Source organism: Ailuropoda melanoleuca, chromosome 8 (genome assembly GCF_002007445.2).
Source record: "Ailuropoda melanoleuca isolate Jingjing chromosome 8, ASM200744v2, whole genome shotgun sequence".
Classification (NCBI taxonomy): Eukaryota; Metazoa; Chordata; class Mammalia; order Carnivora; family Ursidae; genus Ailuropoda; species Ailuropoda melanoleuca.
In genome coordinates, this window is record NC_048225.1 from 41766626 (window position 1) to 41785635 (window position 19010).

The window sequence follows — 19010 nt, forward strand, 5'->3', positions numbered from 1 at the left end:
CTAGTACCTTCCAGGTGTGGTGAATTGCCAGTTCTGATACATAAGCTATGTGAGGTATCTGCCACAATGCAGGTAGCCCAATACTGACTGTTCAACTTCAGCTTAATGGTTATATGTACCTCTTACATCCAAGAACCATCTCTTCTCTTTTGGCATCACCAGTCTCTAAAATAATGCTCAGACATAATGCCATTCAACAAAGCTTTGTTAATGAAAAGAGCAATTTGGAAACAAAACAAAACAACCCACAATGGAAGGCAACACACTACAATGACTAAAAACGTGTGTTCTAAATTTAGACTCCCTGTGTTCAAAATCCTTGATCAATCTACTTAATCCCTACAATCTTGGGCTTCTTTTCTTCAGCAAAATGGATATAATCATAGCAGAGCTTCTGCATAGGGTTCTTTCCAGGATTAAATTTAGGTAAAATCCTAGCACCATGTCTGGCACATGGTAAAGAGTAAACGAATTCTAATTTATTGATATTAATCTTTTTCTTAAAGGCTAAGAATTGCCTTTCTTTTACCATTGACTATTAAATGTGATGAAATCATAGATTAATAGGCATTATAGAAGGGTAGATCATGTGTGGTTTAACAAGCAGTAACAATATCATGCCAAATGTGATCCATATGCCATCACAAGTATCTAATACGTATTACAGGTCAGCCACTGCAGGGAAGAGCAGAAGCCTGTTTTGTCATGGGACCACCCTCTGCAGCCACAGCTCTTCCTCAGCCTGGCCAGTTAAGCACACAATCATATCTTTCTGTTTGCTCCTGTCCTTGTTCATGCTCACCAGGTACAAAGACAGGAGACTGGCCCAGCACAAGTCGGAAATAGAGTGTTTCACCCCCAAAGGGAGTGTGGGGAATGGTGGGAGAGCAACAATGAGCAGGTAAGCAAACTGTGAGTGGCCTGAGGTGGTGTGAAATCAATGTCCGCAAGCTGGAGGAACAGGTGGCTCCCTGGTCTAGGTCCTCGCTCCACTGTGTACCCCATGCAGTGTGTCCAACGGGGTCACCACTGGTTTTCTGTGTGTGTTTGATTTGCAAAACCCATGCCATCCTCATGTGAAGTGATGGGAGCCTCCTGTCCCAGATGCTGCTGTTTCCCAGGGTCGTGTGCTTTGCATGTCTGAAGCCTTAGCTCACATTCAGTTCTCCCATGGATTTTAACTTATTGGTCAAATGCTTCTGGAGTTTGCAAAGTGGAAGAGATTGGAGGAAATTCACATTTCAGGACTGTCCAATCAGTTGTCAAAACAAAGGGCAAAAGCCTAGGACTGGTTCTGAGGGAAGGACTGCAATGAGGAAAGATTTCAGCCCTGTCCCAGACAAACCTGGGAATTAATCTGACTTTGTTTCGATGTAACATCATCTTAACAGACAAGGGCAAATGCTGTGCCAAACTAGTGAGCTGTAGAGGCAAGAGGCTTTTCATGAACTGAAATCAGGAAAGCTAGTCCTCCTCTAGCTACCATAGCTTTGCAGCTCCTTTCTTTCTCTGTGTCTGGTGGCAAACACCCCCTGTCGCTGCGCTGTGCATGTTCCTTCATACCAGGCTCTCCGAACTGAGCTATGCCCAGTCAACTGGGTTATTTAGAACTATAAACATCAACTTAGTTGTGTTGCATGAAATGAACGTGCTTTATTGCATGGGACCGTGTTTCAAGAAAAGGGCTCTGGAGATAAATACTGTTAAGATTGGCATTGAACAGTTCCAGAATGTCGGAGGAGCCCTGAGTGGGAGAATCACTCACCATGAGCTAACTCTCCACTTCTACTGTGTTGTGGCATTTCCCCATCCATCGGTGGTACAAAGGTGTGGAAGGGAAGCTCCTGCAAGTCAGCCTGGGTGAAAGGAAAAAGGAAGTGCAGGAAGTACAGTGTGTATGTATGTGTGTGTGCGTGTGCTGAGAGCCGAGCTTGGGATCCAGCTGCACAGCAAGAAGATAATCCTGTTGAGCCCTGTTGAAATTTCACCCCAAACATTGTATTTGCTTACTCTGTAGTAGGCTCCTTCTAGTTTTCAAAATAATGTCTAACTTTCTCCAAGGACCACTGCATTGCACAACTTCTGGAGAGGGGGGGCGGTGGAATTCATTTTGCAGTCTGTGAAAACGGTGCCTGGAACTGTGTAGCATATAGTTTGACCAATCATTTAGAGCAGCCCTGGCCAAGAGCTTGGCCAGCTTTGTCCGTGGCTCCCAGGGACAAGGCAATGAGAGCATGTGTACCTGTGTAGGGATATATATGTATGTGCACATTAGTGTATCTGGGGTCCTTATGCCCATGATCCCTTTATACAGCCATCTTTGGATCTCAGTGTATCTGGAAGATAAGCCTCAATGGATCATTTTGTGGGAGTAACTCCCACAAAATGGTTTCCTTTCATTGGGCCTACTGGTTTCCTTCCATTCACACATGACAAAGTGCCATAATTCCTGTCCTTGAAAATCAGTCAAACAGCACTGGAGTTGGCTGGACAAGGTGAAAATGACTGTATCAAGTGAATATAGGAGCTCTGTCCAGAGTGACTTCTGATTTGAAGCAATTGTCTAGGACTGGACTTCCTAAACTTGGTTGCCTAGCAAACATACTGAGACAAAGTCTGTACTGTAACAAGTTTCCTAGGTCATTCCAATGACCATCCATAAACCAATATTGTGGAATGATCCATTTGTCTAGGAGATGACATGGAGCTATTCATGGTAAACATTAGGTCTCCATTGTGTCATGCACTGTTCTTGGGAGTATTTAGTCAATGTCTGGAAATCTCAGATCCAATCAGCCCAGCAATTAGATTTGCTCAAGGCTGTCTTGATTGAATATGGGTGAGGAGATGGATAGGAGATAGTAGGAAAGGGTAAGGGGACTCCAGGTCAACCAGACCACTATTCCTTGGGTCAGGTCCAGATCTATAGGGATAGCAATTAAATGTATCTACACGGGGAATAGTCTAAGTTTCTCTACAACAGCAAGATAATAGTTAGCATTTGTTTCCTCACTTGTTTGGATATAGCTGAGTTAATGACAAGGCTTTTTACACTGATATATCCAGGTGAAGCCCAGGAGACTATTGCATGCATTAGTAAGGATAGTTCTGTTGGAATGACCATCTCAGCCCCATGGATAAGCACAATTCATTGGGAACAAATGGTCTTCCCTTCCTACTTTTTCTTCCTTCCCATTTCTTTAGCATTAAATAAAAACTGGTAGAAGAGAGTGAAAGTACTGGAGAGGGAAAGCGAGTTCTTCAGTGTTCTAACAGAGCTTTCCATTAGGGAGGAGAAAAGGCCTAGAGACACATAAAAGGACAGGCCAAAATGTCCAAGACTGTCAAATCTTTCTTTCCAACTTCATATTTGTTTATATAAATACACACACATACACATACAATGACATTTATCCAGGAGAAATAAGTTGAGAATGAATATTAAGAGAAAAAGCTATCAGAAAGGAGATAGCGGCAATGTAAACCATTTCTAAAGAAGTTACAGTAGTTAATCCCAGTGTGCTGCCTTTGGAATTGAATAGAAGGGCTGGGGAGAGAATCAGTATTCAATTTTTACAGATACTTTTGGCATCAGCTGTTGAGGCCCTCTTTCTTAGCAGCTCCCACTCCTCCCCTGAGTTGTTTCCCAGAGTCAGAGTCAAGGATATTTACTCTGCAAACATCTGGGCTAGTTCTGTGGCCATTACCAAACAACCCGTCTCAGGGTGGGGCTAAGAAATGCTTAAACAATCACAGAAAACCTGGAGTGTTGCGGTGAATCTCATTTGCCTATGTTTTCTATCCTGAAACTATGCAAACGACAAGACCCAGTGAATTCATGCCTGGGGTGATTCTTCCAGAGCCAAGTCACCTGGCAGGGAGAGAGAATTTTCCTGTGCAAGCAGCCCTAGAGCTGAACACTATTATCTTACCTGAAACAATGATGGGGCCTTACAGACACTCCCTCACTTCTTCATTTTCCCTCCACCCCCACATTTGGAAAGGAATAAGAACATTATATGTATCCCTAACACTCTAGCTTCCTGAAATATTATGTTGTTATTTTCCTTTTATGTGAATTTTTTCTCTTCTGTCGGAATCTAGCATAACTTGTCATCTTTTCATATTTCCACAGTGGACAATCTAAATGTGTTTTAGAGAAGAGACCTCCTGATTGCAGGAAAAGTGAAAGAGAATCCTAAACAGGGAGGTGCTCTAAGAATCGGAAATTCTCTAAGCCCTGTTATGGTGTGAGTTCATACTGAGAAGGCCCATCTCAGAGATGGCTAAAACCTCAATAATGAATGTTATGATCTCCTGTCTCAGCAGGGCCATTCCATCAGAGTGCTCATTGGAGTCTGTGTTCTAAGGCACTCATGTCATGTCGTACCCCCTGAAGGAGAGGAACAGACATTCTGAGCCTCCCGGTCTTTCTTTGGAAAAGTGCTCCCTAATCAAATGAAATAGATAGATCTATAGTCCCCCTCCAGTACTTGAAGGAAGGAGGGTGGTATGTGGTGATTTTTACTGTTACAATGTCATGATGTCAATTAGGTGAGGTATTAATCTCCAATCACTTGAGTAACTGATTTTCACCTAGTAGATGTAGCTTCTAATTTTAGTGGGTATAAATATTTCATAGACTCTTCAGAGAATCTGATAGTAGTCATGTCATAATCACAAGGAACTCAGATTTGAAAAGCAATTCCAAAATGTGATGTCTGTGTTAAGACTGTTTTGCCTTTCATTGATTCAATTATTTCTTCCCTTGTGTAATGCTCATTTATTAAGCACCTACCACGAGCCAGCACTTACAAGACTCTGGAGATAAATGGATGACAAAGACTTGACTGATACCCTTGAAAATCCGTAGTCCACAAGAGAACAGAGTCAGAAAAAACAGATAATTGCAATGCAACAGAAAATCCTGTCCCACAGGAAAACTTATGTGTACAGTTAACGCCTCATTTGCTATCAGAAGCTACAGCTTATACCAGTGCAAACAGAATTAAGAGTATTATAAACTAAGTAATATTAACCTGAACTGAGTGTTCAGAAAGGACTATACATAGAGTTGTATAAAATTCAGAGCCAGAGAGAAATGTTCTGTCTTTCCAGTATGAAGCCAGTTAGTTTCATAATGATAGGACTGCTGCAGTAGTCTTCTCTTCATTCCTCCCCAAAGTCAGTTTCAGATTAATGTTCTAACTCACGTTTAGAGATGTTCTAAAGTAAGTAACAATAACCAGTTATTACCATTGCTGTAATTACTATGCATCAAACACAGTAGTGGTTCCTTCCCATTGGTTATGCACTAGATTCTCCCAAGAGCGATCTTTCCATGGTACAGATGAGGAAAATGAGGCTCAGGGATATTAAATAACCAACACAGTAGAGTGAATCAAAGACCTTAAAACCTGGTTCCAGCACTAGCCAATGAGGCACCATTTTACCTCCTTAATCTCCACTGTCTGTAAAATGAGGATAATAATAGAGTACTTCCTTACTACATGATGCTGTGAAAACTAAATGAGATAATGCAAGCACAGCACTTAGCAGGCATTCAATAGATTCTATTTAGTATTACTATTACCCAAGTCTACTCAGCTTAGAAAGTCCTTTTTTTTGTTTGTTTGTTTTTTTCCTTCCATTCTCCACCTGCCATCATGGTTGTTTTCTCAACAATCAATTCTGGGAAAGTATGTAAAATAAAATCTAGTAATTTCAATGAAATTAATTCAATGATATAATTACTCTGCTTTAAAATTCATGTTCTCCCATGGTTCTCCCTGGGTGCTTAGATACAGCAGACACTGGCTTAAGTCCTTTATCTATATGATCTCTTATTTCATCTTTAAAAAGGTAAATGATAAAGTCCACACCGGAGCCAAACTCAGTTTGATTCTGGAATTCACACTCTAACCACTATGATATCTACCACCTGGGATAAAATCCAAGCCCATGCATTCAGAATACAAGAACCTTCACACACTAACCCTATTCTAATTCTGACCGATCTCCAAACATGCCGACTCCTTTCTACAATTTCACACCCTAACACATGCTGTGTCTCCACCTGAATTGCCCCTCCTTGCTCCTTGAATCCATCTCTTCCAACCCCCAGTCCTGTTCTGCCTGGCAAACTCTTATTCAGCTTTCAAAACCCAAATCTGATGTCAATTCTTCTTTGAAACCTTTCCAAAATTCTTACAATCTATTTTACATCTGCTCAAACTCATAATTCTAAACTATCTTGAGTATAATAATACTGTGTATTATCTGGTCACCTGTCTCTTCCCACTAAACTTGAAGGTTTTTGAAGGCAAAAATATGTCCTGTTCAATTTTCCACCCTCAGTATCCAAAAGTGCTCTGGGACTGTTGATTCAGTCAATCAATCAATAAGAGTGCAAGGAGAACCTTTCTGCATGTAGGCTGCACTATTTAAGGGATCATGGGGTGTTCCAGAAAATATGTAATAATCTCCACCCTAAAGAACTGACAATCTTTTTCTTCTTCTTTTTTTTCTTTTTAAGATTTATTTATTTGAGAGAGCGAGCATGGAGGGGAGGGGCAAAGTGAGAGGGAGATAGAGTCTCAAGCAGACTCCATGCTGAGGGTGGAACCTGATGTGAGGCTCAATCTCATGACCTTGAGATCACGACCTGAGCTGAAACCAAGAGTTGGATGCTTAACTGACTGTGCCACCCAGGTGTCCCTGACAATCTTAATAAAGGAATAAAACTCATTCTGAAGGAAACTGCAGGAGCAATCGGCTACATTAAGGTATAGTTATATCTGTGATCCAGATAATAAGGCCCAGATTTGAATAAGGGAGGGAGAAAGCAACATGACATGCAGTTTCAAGTTCAGGTTTTTAGAATCCCTGGAAGAAAACTTCATAAACTATATTCTGAAGAATGTTAGACCAAGTGCAAGAGATACTCCATGAGCTGGAAAGAAGAAAAGGCAGAAGTAACAGTAAGGATGAAATTAGTGTAGCCAACACTACATGTTATATGCCCTTCTTGGAGATTTTCAGTGAGTGCTTACAAAACAAAGACTTGAGGGGCACTTGGATGGCTGGGCACGGAGGTCCCATGAATCTCTCTAAGCATCAGCTTTATAGTCTATAAAATAGACATGATGTTGATAAGGGATTAAAAATAGCATATATATGAAAACATACATGGATATTTTAAAGGAGTAAGAGAATCTAAATGAGGCAGTCAAATATACATACAGAAGGCAGTATATTGTTAGCAAAAGACAAAAGCAAATATTAATCAGGAACATCTGTTATTTTTTGTAGGCACCTACCTAATAAATTTTCTAAGGAGCCAGAGAAAGATTCCTGTCATCTATGAGGAACCAAGAAGATTGACATAAACAAGATAATAGTGTATAGGATAGATATAAAAAAGTCATTTTAATACTAAAATTATTAGTATATACTAATATATTAGTAGATATATACATATAAATTTGTATATAAAATTGTGTTAGTATTAGGTGTACAACATAATGATTTAACACGTACTAAAATTGTGTATTAGGTGTACAACATTCGATATATGCTATATATATAAAAAAATGATCACCACAATAAATTTAGTTAACAACATCCATCACCACACATTTACAATTTTTTCTTGTGAAATTTTAAGATCTATTCTCTTAGCAACTTTCAAATATACAATACAGTATTATTAACTACAGTCACCATGCTGTACATTAGAGCCCCAGGACTTATTTCTCTCATACCTGGAAGTTTGTACCTTTTGGCTCTCTTCACTCATTTCACCCACCCCCACTCCCACCAACCACCAATCTGCTTTCTGCATCTATTAGTTCAGGTTTTTGGGGTTTCTTTTTTCTTTTCTTTTTTTTTTTTTTAGATTCCACATACACATATCATACAGTATTTGTCTTTCTCTGACTTATTTTACTATTACAACGCTTTCATATTTCATCTGCATCATCCATACTGGGACAAATAGTGAGATTTCCTTATTTGGGGAATGGCTGAATGATATTCCATTGTGTGTTTGTGTATATGTAAATATGTATCACATTTTCCTTATCTATTCATCTGCTGATGGACACTGAGGTTGTTTCCAAGTCTTGGCTATTGTAAATTATGTTGTAGTAAACATGGGATTGTAGATATCTTTTCAAGACAGTGATTTCATTTCCTTTGGAAGAATACCCAGAAGTGAAATTGCTGGATCGTATGGTAGTTCTATTTTTGATTTTTTGAGGAACTTCCACATTGTTTTCCAAATTGGTTGCACCAGTTTAAATGCTCACCAACAGGGCATGAGAGTTTTCTTTGTTCCACATCCTTGCCAAAACTTGTTATTTCCTGTCTTTTTTTTAAAAAAGATTTTATTTATTTGTTTGTCAGAGAGAAAGAGAGAGACAGAACAAGCAAGGGGAACGTCAGGCTCCCCGCCGAGCAAGAGCCTGATGCAGGACTTGATCCCAGGACCCTGAGATCACAACCTGAGCCAAAGCAGGTGCTTAATTGACTGTCTTTTTGATACTAGCAATTCTAATAGATGTGAGGTGATATCTCATTGTGGTTTTGATTTGCATTGCCCTGATGATTAGGGATGATAAGTATCTTTCTATGTATATATTGGACATTTAGATGTCTTCTTTGGAAAAACGTTCAAAAGGGATGCACTTTATTCATCTGTCAGTAGACATTTAGGTNAAGTATCTTTCTATGTATATATTGGACATTTAGATGTCTTCTTTGGAAAAACGTTCAAAAGGGATGCACTTTCTTTATTCATCTGTCAGTAGACATTTAGGCTGTTTCCACAACTTTGCTACTGCAAATAATGCTGCAGTGAACATGGTAGTGCTAATCCTTCTTTGAGATCCTGATTCCAATTCCCTTGGATATATACACAGAAATGGAATTGCTGGATCATATGGTAGTTCTGTTTCTAATTTCTTGAGGAACCTCCATACTGTTTTCCCAGTGGCTGCACCATTTTGAATTTCCACCAACAGTGCACAAGGTTCTTTTTTCCACATCATAGCCATCCTAACAGGTGTTAGTGATCATATTGTATTGTACATTTTAAAAAAGTCTGTTAAGAGGGTAGATTTCATGTTATACGTCCTTACCACAAGGAAAGAGAGACAGACAGACAGAGAGAAAGAGTTAGGCATCTGACGCATCCCAAAGGGGATGGGACTGAAAATTACTCAGCACCTCATATCTGTGACATGTTCCTGTTTACATCCAGTAAGAAAAAATCATCAAAAATTACCTTAAGCAGGGAGCCTGGGTGGCTTAGTCAGTTAAGCGTCTGCCTGTGGCTCATGTCTTCATCCCAGGGTCCTGGATTTGAACCCCATGTCAGGATCCCTGCTCAGCGGTGGGGAATCTGCTTCTCCTTCTTTCCATGCCTCCCTCCACCCCCCACCTGCTTGTGTGTTCTCTCTCTCTCTCTCTTAAATAAATAAATAAAATCTTTTTAAAAAATTTCCTTAAGCCAGGAGCTTTGTGTAGATAATAAGGATGTTGGTGGTAGATAACAACCAGGATTCAAACCTCAAAGCTAAAGTACTCTTCATCCATTAGAGTTAAGGTAAATAAGATCAAAAGGAATCTTTTTTCTATGCAGAAATCATTTTCTCAGCAACCATTATCAAATCCTGGGACATTCTCTTATTCTCCACTCCCTCAATATTCATCTCTGCAACATTCAGGTCAATGCTGTTAGAGAGCTTTGGAATTTATTATCAGGTCATTTTCTGGATACAAACTTGGGTGTCATCATTTCCTTGGATGCTCCATAAGGATGTGTCTTGTTAGCTCTTTAGTTTTTGTGTGTTCTTAGCACACAGACAATACTGCATTTTGGCAATGACTCTGTATTTAAGGTCAGATTTGGGGCAGTGTTTTGCCTTTTATTTGACTTGGGCACAAATTCCATAAGCCTCAGGTTTTGCATCTATAGTACAGTTTAATAATATCTGTTTATTTTTTTTTTAAAGTTTTTATTTATTTGAGAGCAAGAGAGAGCAAGAGAAAGCGCACGAGAGAGCAGGAGCAGGGAGCGGGGAGGGAGAAGAAGGCTCCCCGCTGAGCAGGGAGACCAAAGCAGGGCTCATCCCAGAACCCCAGGATCATGACCTGAGCCAAAGGCAGCCAGGTAACCAACTGAGCCACCCAGGCATCCCTAATAATATGTTTATATGAGGCATTCAAGTGATAGAATTTGCTTCATTTCCCTAATACTTGCAGCCAACTACCCTGTACCAGGTACCATACCAAGCATAGGAAATGTACATACTCACTGTCCTTGGAGTGTTCCAGGTTTAGTACAGAAACAGACTTGTAAATAAGTGATTAAAAATACCATGCAATAAGTGCTATGTTAGACAGCTGTTGTGAAGGTCAAATATAATAAAGCAGGTGAAAACACCTTGTGAGGTGTAAAGTTCTATTCTAAGAGGAGCTATTATCATCCTGGGATTCTCCTCTTCTTAGTCATCAATTTCAACCCCATATTTTATTCAAGCTTTAAATCAAGCTGGATTCCTCCACCAAGTCTTCTTGGTGGTACCAGCCAAGGGGCGCAAAATAGCTGTGTCTTCTTTTGTTCTCTCTTTATGAAACTGTAATCTGGGCTACAAATAGTAATTTCTGGAAAAAATAATTTCCATTTTGGATCTAAAAACATCCTCTAATCTTAGTTGAAGTACCTCGACTAAAACCTAGAACTTGCATCTCAGTATGAGGAGTAGTTTAGTTTGAGGTTTGAGCCCAGGTCACTGAATTTTAGATTTAAACAATAGCTTCACTTGAGAAAGAAAACTCTATGGTGATCCAGCAAAAAGCTTGGCACATGCTCCTGCTTTACGTCCTTCGTTAAATGCTTTTTCCTTATGAGGACGTGGGGGAAGTAGCAGCTAGAGGCACGGGGCACTTTAATAACCCACCCTGGATGGATTGTGACCTGTTGAAAAGGCATCCTGTTAAACCAGAGACTAGTTAAAATAGGGCCAAGTGGTTCTTGTCCCACAAGGATTTTTATTAGGGACTAAATGCCTAGCAAAAGATGTTCTCTGATGGAATTATCATAGAAGCAGGCAGCCACTGCTCGCTCCCAACTACGTAAAAGGGAGGCAAAAGTCCACCCCACAAGGTTGTTGGAAGGACTTCCAGGGATTGAGCATGTGGCATTAGCTGCAACACACATATTAATTGGATTTTGTTTATCCATGTTATTTTAACATTCCCCAGGCTTTAAGACCTAGTTAATCTCCACTTTATTTGCAAATCCTTCCTTGAAACTTCTTTCCCTAGTGAGGAACCTTTTCTCTGCACTCCTCTAATACCAATGCGCAAGGACAAACGTCTTTTCTTGCACAGTTTTCAGATCAGTACATTCCTTTCCATCCTCATTTTTTCCACACCTGTTAGCATCTTAACACTGTGTCCCTGCACTATGAAAATAGCTTCTTAAATCTACCCTGGACACCACTCTTTTGCTTGTATCAATCTTCTTGGTTCCTTATTGCCTGAAGGACTAACTAACTTAATAGATATTAATTAGGCCTCAACATAATCCTGAAATAGGACCAGGACTGGGGCAGACAAGGAATAAGGTCAATGGATGAATCTGCAGTGAGATTTTAAAGAAGATTTTGGCATGATTCCTACATTTAATTGTTTTTGTTGAGTTCCAGAAATATCGAATACCTAAAATATTAAATAACGCAAAAAGAATTCTTGCAGCTGAAGAATAACACAGAAAAGAACCCATGAGTATTTCTTGATATATTCATTCATTTACTGATTGAGTATGTAGATCACATATGTATCTAATAATTAGACCATCTTCTGGTCAAATATATTAGACCACCTATCCCAGACACTGATAAGAAGTTCGAGGCTAATTACTAATGAGTTATTAAAATAGCAAAAGAAAGGAAAAGAAAGAACATCCTTGCAGGTGATGGGTGGCCATAAAGCATTTTTATAGTGGACAAAAAAGTCCAAACTCTTACCTGCTGATGCTTTAACTTCTTATCCATCCCCACACAGGGCTACTGCTTATCTTAGAACATCCTTTGTGGATTTCTGAACTTATGTCACTGCTATCTTTCCGGAAGGGCAATGCCTACTGCTCTTTTTGGACTTTGCCATAATCTACTAATTTTTCAAGGTGTAGATACAATCTGTCTTCTGGAGGCAAGCATCATTCCCTAGCCACTCCCCTCCTGCTAGAAATGGTTTCTTCCTCTTGTGAAGTTTTGAATCCCTTGTGATCTGTACCCTACAGTTACCCAATGAACTACTTGTTCTCATGCTCCACAATCTCTCATTCTCTTTGTCCTCAGCACCTTCCACCTGCCCACCTGCTTCCTTCTTTCAAGGACCTAGGGAAAAGAAAAACAACCTCTATCAAAATACTATGAGTAACTCATATTGCTAGCCTTCTATGTGCATCTTCTCTCTTGCCCTCTTTGAGGGAAGTTTCATATCAGCAACTCTCCACCACAGTATCAAAAAGTACTGATCAATCACAATCACTTGCAGAGGTAGCACATATCATTTGTTAACCAATATTCGTTGAAATGCCAAAGTTTGCAAAATAGTTATCCTTGAAATTATACCATTCTTATTTAGTGGTATTCCAAAAAAAGTCAGAGAAAAATAAGTGTGCCACACATAAGACAACAGTCTTTTACTAGATCACAGCATGGGGAAAAAAAGAGGGGCTGAAAACTGCTATATGATATTTTATTTATATGGTGATAAATAAGTGCCTTCATGATCAAGGCATCTAATCATTATCCTTGACAAGTATAAATGCTTGGTCAACCTGTGCTATTTGAGTTAACAACCAAAGAGTGATATAGGGTGCTTTCTTGAGACTTCAAAGTACATGATTAAGAAGAACAAAGACATATGGTAATAGAGAATATAAATCAAATGACTAACTTATCGACTTAAAAATGCATGTCATCACCAGGTAGCATCTGAGGGCTTCTCTTCCATGAAGTAAGGACAGCTCACTTCAAAAAACAAATATGGATGGTGTACTGTCATGAAAAATGAACTGGAAATCATGAGATGGTACTGGTTCCATGTTGTCATTTTCTAACTGCTTAACTTTGGGTAAATCACCTATCTCACTGAGCCTCAGTTTTCTAATTTTTGAAAGGAAGAACAAGACATTGATCCTATCTACCTTTGACAATCAGTGTTCCTAAAGTACTTTATAAAGCAGTATGCAAATATAAGGTGATAGTGCTTCGATTATTACAGTGTCACTGTAGGTAATTCATTTCGATTTACTCAAGTGTTTTTGTCTATATGTGTATTTCTAATGCATACATCATCACAGCCATTTAACTTGTTTTTGTCAACAAGATAGCTATTTACATCCATTTATGCTATAACTGAGGAAATTTATATGGATGATTCTGCCATTTTCTTATATATCATGGTGTATTTCTCGGTGTAATTGTCAAAATCAAGATGTCAGATTTTAGGGAAGGTTCAGAAAGAAATTATTCCACCTAATATAGAGTGTCTGAATATAAACAATATCAAATAGCTCATTATCTTTTAAAAACCGTATTTCCATATTTTGTAATTCAAAGCAAATTATGGCAAGAAAAATATATTGATAAAAGTTTAAGAAAATGTGCAGAAAATGGAACTGCAATTGGAAATCTTCTGCTTATAATATTCTTGATTCATGAAATTCTTTCACTGGCCTAATATTTTCTGAAGTCACTCCATATTTGCTAGTGACATTACAAGCTTTTAAAAACTTTTCAAAAATATTTTTTTGTATTAGGAAGCTCATGATCTTACTATTCCTCTCTCCCGGCTGCCTCTCCACTCAAAATCATAAACAAGAGAGGTTTAGTGAAGATGAAGGTAATTTTTTCATGAAAAGAATGTGCTAATTTTCAAAAGATATATTTGATTATTCTGACGCCCTAGATCTGTACAACTCATGAAGGTACTACTAAACCATGTAACAAAAGAGAGGATAAAGGCATAGTTTTTTAATTCAGTGAAATATTCTGAGGATTTTAGTTGTTTATATGGCCTTAATAAAACCCTAAACAATTTCTCAGGAAAAAAAACCACACAGGTCATTCAACAGCCATTTTTTAAAATTATTTTTATTCAACAGCCATTTAAAATGAACACAAAAATTCTAAATTCCATTGACTTTTTGGATGGTCAAACTCTATTAACATTTGCCTCCTCATGATGGTGTGCCATGGCAGAATGCTACCTCCTACAGGTTTTGGCAGATGAATAGAGAAACTGGGAGAGGTCATCGAGCTGACATTCAGAGCCTGTTTGAAGTGAATAAATTATTTATGTGTCATGCATGGAATAGAAAAAGGAAAAATAAACTTCTGAGAATAAAGGTAGAAGATGTCATTTTGGCCGACACAAACTGTAAACGAAAAACAAACAAAAAATGCAACCCTCAAATAACATGATCAAAATGCTTTTTTTCTCCCTCTCAGAAAAGAACCAATTGTCATAGTAGAAAGAACATTAGATCAGCTAGTATTATATTTGGCAAAGGGTTAACTGGTACCTGGAAAGAGCACAGAGTTTTTACAGGTTTTTTTTTTTTGGCCATACTGTCCTTTCCAGATGTAGCAAATCATCTGTTCTGTCTCTCTCCATGCCTCTCTCCTCCTTCTTTTCTAATGCCTAAAATATTCGGTGGGGAAGGTCAAGTGCTAAAAACAGGTAAGGAAAAGTTGCTTTCCCTTTTCTTACCTCAGGGCCCTCAGGACCAATGTCTAATCCTGATGTGGAAAAAAAAATCTTAACAGCAACAATGATGATTTTATCTCAATTGGTTGGAAGATTTGATGGTGAGGTTTGCAGAGGTGGTATGTTTTATAATGTACCCTCATGTGTACTACCGTTTGGGTTCCTCCCAGAAATCATGTGAGGTAAGCAAGGGGAGGTTTATTTCTTCTATTTTGTACCAAAGAACAAAGAGGCACAAAGGTGTTAAGTAATTTGCCCACCATCACTCAGGGCTGGATCTTACACCTACATTCTAGGGCTACCTGCCTCCATAAACTTTCATCACTGAGAAGTTTCACTAGAATAGACACACACACACATATGTACATACATATACATATACACATATATGTATATAAATTACAAAAAAGAAACAAATACTTCCTTTGTGATTCTCATGGTAGATATGAAGATCTGTTATTGTACTTAGTTAATGTAATGTCTTTTATTTGCATACACTGAGCACTACTGATTACAGTAAGTTATATAAAAAGTAGATCCATAAGACAAAAGAAATAGAATTTCATTAATACTGAATTTTTCTTAATATTGAATTATTACTGAATTACTAAAGTTTTCTTAATATTGAATTATTTTTAAAATTCTAACAAAAACAATTCAGTTTGGATTTTTTGAAATGAAATGCATTTATCTACTCCATTATTAGTTCAAAGATATTATTGAACACATACTGTGTTCTAGGCCATGCACTGGGTCCTATGGCTATAACAGGAAACAAAGAACCCTCTGTCTGTACCCCCACAAGACTCCATCCAGCAGATGAGGCGGACATACACCAAAGAGTTATGATGTGCCTAATGCAAGAACTCTGGGAATCCAAGCTAGTCCAGGTGGGGTCAGAAAAACTTCTCTCATGAAAAAGCAATTAAGGTAAAATTGAAAAAACAAACAAACAAAAACAATGGGAATAGCTTAGCCAAAATGGAAGAAAGAGCCAGAGAGGAGGGAGCACCATGAAAGAGCATTTCAGGAAGAAGTAAATTGTGGAATATTGTAGAATTTAGCGAAGTGGATGTGATCACTAAGGAGACACTTAGAGTAGAAAAACCCACAGACCAAACCCGGTGGAACAACCAAAAATATTTTATGGCTTTACCACACAAAATATTTTACTTTACACTTAATTCTCTGTTTCTCAGCCAGAGCTCAAAACCATATTAGTACATTGTTTTTATTTTCTGGGATGCAGTATTCACATGGAATGCAAAAACTAATACTCTTAGACACCTTCTCCTTACAAGAACCTTTCACCTGCACTGTCTATTGAATCCTCACAACCACCTTCGCCAAATGATATACTCTCTGCTTTTCACCAAGGCTTATAGACTAGTATTTTCCAAGCATTCAGGCTGGCAGATCCAGGATTAGAACCCAGATTTTAGGCTCCTTTGTCCACTGCACCTTCCAGGACACCACACAATGGTCCTACTAGCTTAAGAATCCTATTCGTCCATCAAATGCTTATTAAAAGTTCCCATTTTGGAGAAAAAAACCTTTCATGACCCAAGGAATAAAATGAAGTACTCAGATTTGGGCTCCATCTCTCTGGTGTCTGCTGTATCCATTTCCATTGGTATACAGATTGCTTGGTGCTCTCTCTCCCACATGACCATGGACACTATGAGCAAAGGCATGGCCGGTAACAATGTCAGTACTCTGTGCAGATTGGCTGGGTAGGATAGCTGCCTTCTTGCACATTCATCCAAAGGCTTTTCAATCTGCCATCATGTTTTTAGGCACTACCACATGTGATTCCAAAGACTGTCACTGTTAATACCCAGAGTTATGTTCCATCAAAATCTCTCTATGTCAAGGGAGCAAGAATCTTTCTACAGTAAAGCTTAGTAGGATAAATCCAGTTATGCGTCTAGTTTCTAGTCCATGCTTTGTATTAAAAGTAGACTCAGCAACCTGAAAGATTACTTGTCCTTCCCAACATGGCTGTTTCTTATCCTGCTGGTAGGAGAGAAAAGGGGTTGTTGGCAACCATCCTCCCAATTAAATCCCATAAATAGTCTGGCCTATTTCTTCTGTACCATGTTCCAGAAGTTAGTAGACACCTGGGAAGAAGAAAGCAATGCACTAAAAACATAAAAGGTGGCAGGTCAGGTTAATGCAAAAATGTAGAAACAAATCTGGAAACTCTCCTGGAAAGAAGTTAGGTTGGCAGGGCCCATTCTGTACAGCAACTCCCAAACCTGGAAAGAGTTTATCCATCCTTTGCAGGAAGAGGGGCAGCGGTGGGGGACATGTCACGTTCCAGAATTTTAAACGACACCAGGTTGCAAAATATTGGGTAGATTAAATGGAATGAGATCTCAGAGGAAGAAGCAGAAAAAGGCAGGCCACAAAGAGGAAAGGGACAGATGAAGAAATGAGAAGCAGTATGGGAAAGAGACAGGAAGCATCCTGTCATAGGAGCACAGAAACAGGGGTCTGTTATCGGAGGAGTTGGTGTCTCAGGCAGAGTGGATCTGGCAGTTGCAGTCCAGCAGTTCAAGGCAGGTGGGCTCCAAATACAATTCAATCCCCTGCCTGGCGAAAGAAGTTCAACCCTCCAGCAAGGAGGCCAAGGGAGCAACGGGAACCCAGAAAGAAAGGAGAGCTTCCTGCTAGAGTTTCTCAGTTTGGGAAACACCTGCTGCGTCATCACTTTGGGGATGGAGTGCATGTAAAATGGATAGATCCTTGGAACCCAATCCAGACAATCAGAATCTCCTGGGCTCCTGCCTGAGATAGTTGACAAATGCCCTGGATGAGTCTTATGCACGATTAAGTTTCATCACCGCTGAGATGAGAAAACTGGGTGGCCAAAGCCTTTTGTTCATAGACTGCCCAAGGTTATCTCTTGGCCACGGCATCTAGGACAGAGCTGTATGAACAAGAGAGACCCCCTAGTTACAGAGATCTTAGATTCCTTTGTGATGAGAAATCCCCCCAGGGTCTCCACAGAAAATCCCTGATGGTCAAGTCCCATCCTCTGACCATTAATGAGGTTCCTGATAGAGGGTCTGTAGTTTCAGAAGTTGTGTCATATTTAATGGTAAGGAGGACACAGTCAGGACCTGAGAGGCTGAGGCACCAATTGCGTCGTCATCAGAGCAGCTTTCAGACCCCAGGGTGGAAACCAAAATGAACTGCTTGGGGAAAGGGAAGAAGGAGAAAGGTCCTAAGAAGTCAAGTGAGCCAGATAACACTTATCAAGACCCTATTTGGAAATCAATATGCTAGGTGCCAAAGGCACTATGCTCCCTCACAGAATTGTTATTCAAGTTTTAGGCCTAAAAACAAATTTGTGAGGAAAATTTGGGTGAAGTAGAAACGCTCTAATTAATTAGAAATGTGTGTATGTGTTCCTTGAATTTCTATTTTCCAGCAGATAAGCCAGACTAACTAAAACCATGTTCAAAATCAGGAGTTCCGATAGAAATCCCTAGTCAAATACACCAGTCGTTGACATACACCAGTCGTTGACGTGCAGAATAAAAAATGAACTGGAACCACTGTCTATTTCCTCGACTCGTACCCTTTCCCTCCCCTCTGACGACTGGATGGGTGAGTTGAGGTCCTAGTTCTACCGCTTCCTGTCAGAGGCTGCCAACTTCAGGAAGCCTTGCCCAGTACTAGGCACTTCTGCACACCGCCACAATACTGCAAGCCCTGGCTTCTAGCTTTGCAGCAGAACCAGCCCTTGCACTCCCGGGTGGGCTCAGAACTACTGCAGAATCTCCATAAATACTTTTATCCTTCCTACTATCCCCTACAACACACTTTCCTGGTAATGACAAACCGAAGGCCAATACGATAAAGCAGCATTTAACGCAAGCAAACAAAAAGCCACTTCCAAGATCTCTGCCCATAGTGTCCGCTGACGCCTTATTTCCTGAAAGACCAGCAACAGTCCTTCCCAATCCGAGTCCCATCACCCAGCACTGGGGAACCTCCGAGTCACCTCTGGTCTCCCTTCTCTCCGCAGCTCCAACGGAAAATCCGTCACGTGGGCCCAGAACGAGAAGAGCAGCCGGGGGCAGCACTTGTGGCAGCGGCTGTCCATCCACATCAACAAGAAGGAGAACCCCAACCAAACCGCCGTCATCAAGCCCTTCCCCAAGAGCACGGAGAGCCGCGGCCCGGGCGCGGGCGGCGCGGGGGCCGCGGGCGGG

At 39.9% G+C, this 19010-nt stretch overlaps 1 protein-coding gene across 1 annotated transcript in view; it reads left to right on the forward strand.

Moving 5' to 3' along the window:
* GRM5 (glutamate metabotropic receptor 5) overlaps positions 1-19010 on the forward strand; it is a 522903-nt gene that overhangs the window by 498823 nt on the left and 5070 nt on the right. The window contains 2 exon segments of the mRNA XM_034666172.1: positions 806-901; positions 18824-18938. Coding sequence (XP_034522063.1) covers positions 806-901; positions 18824-18938 — 211 coding nt within the window.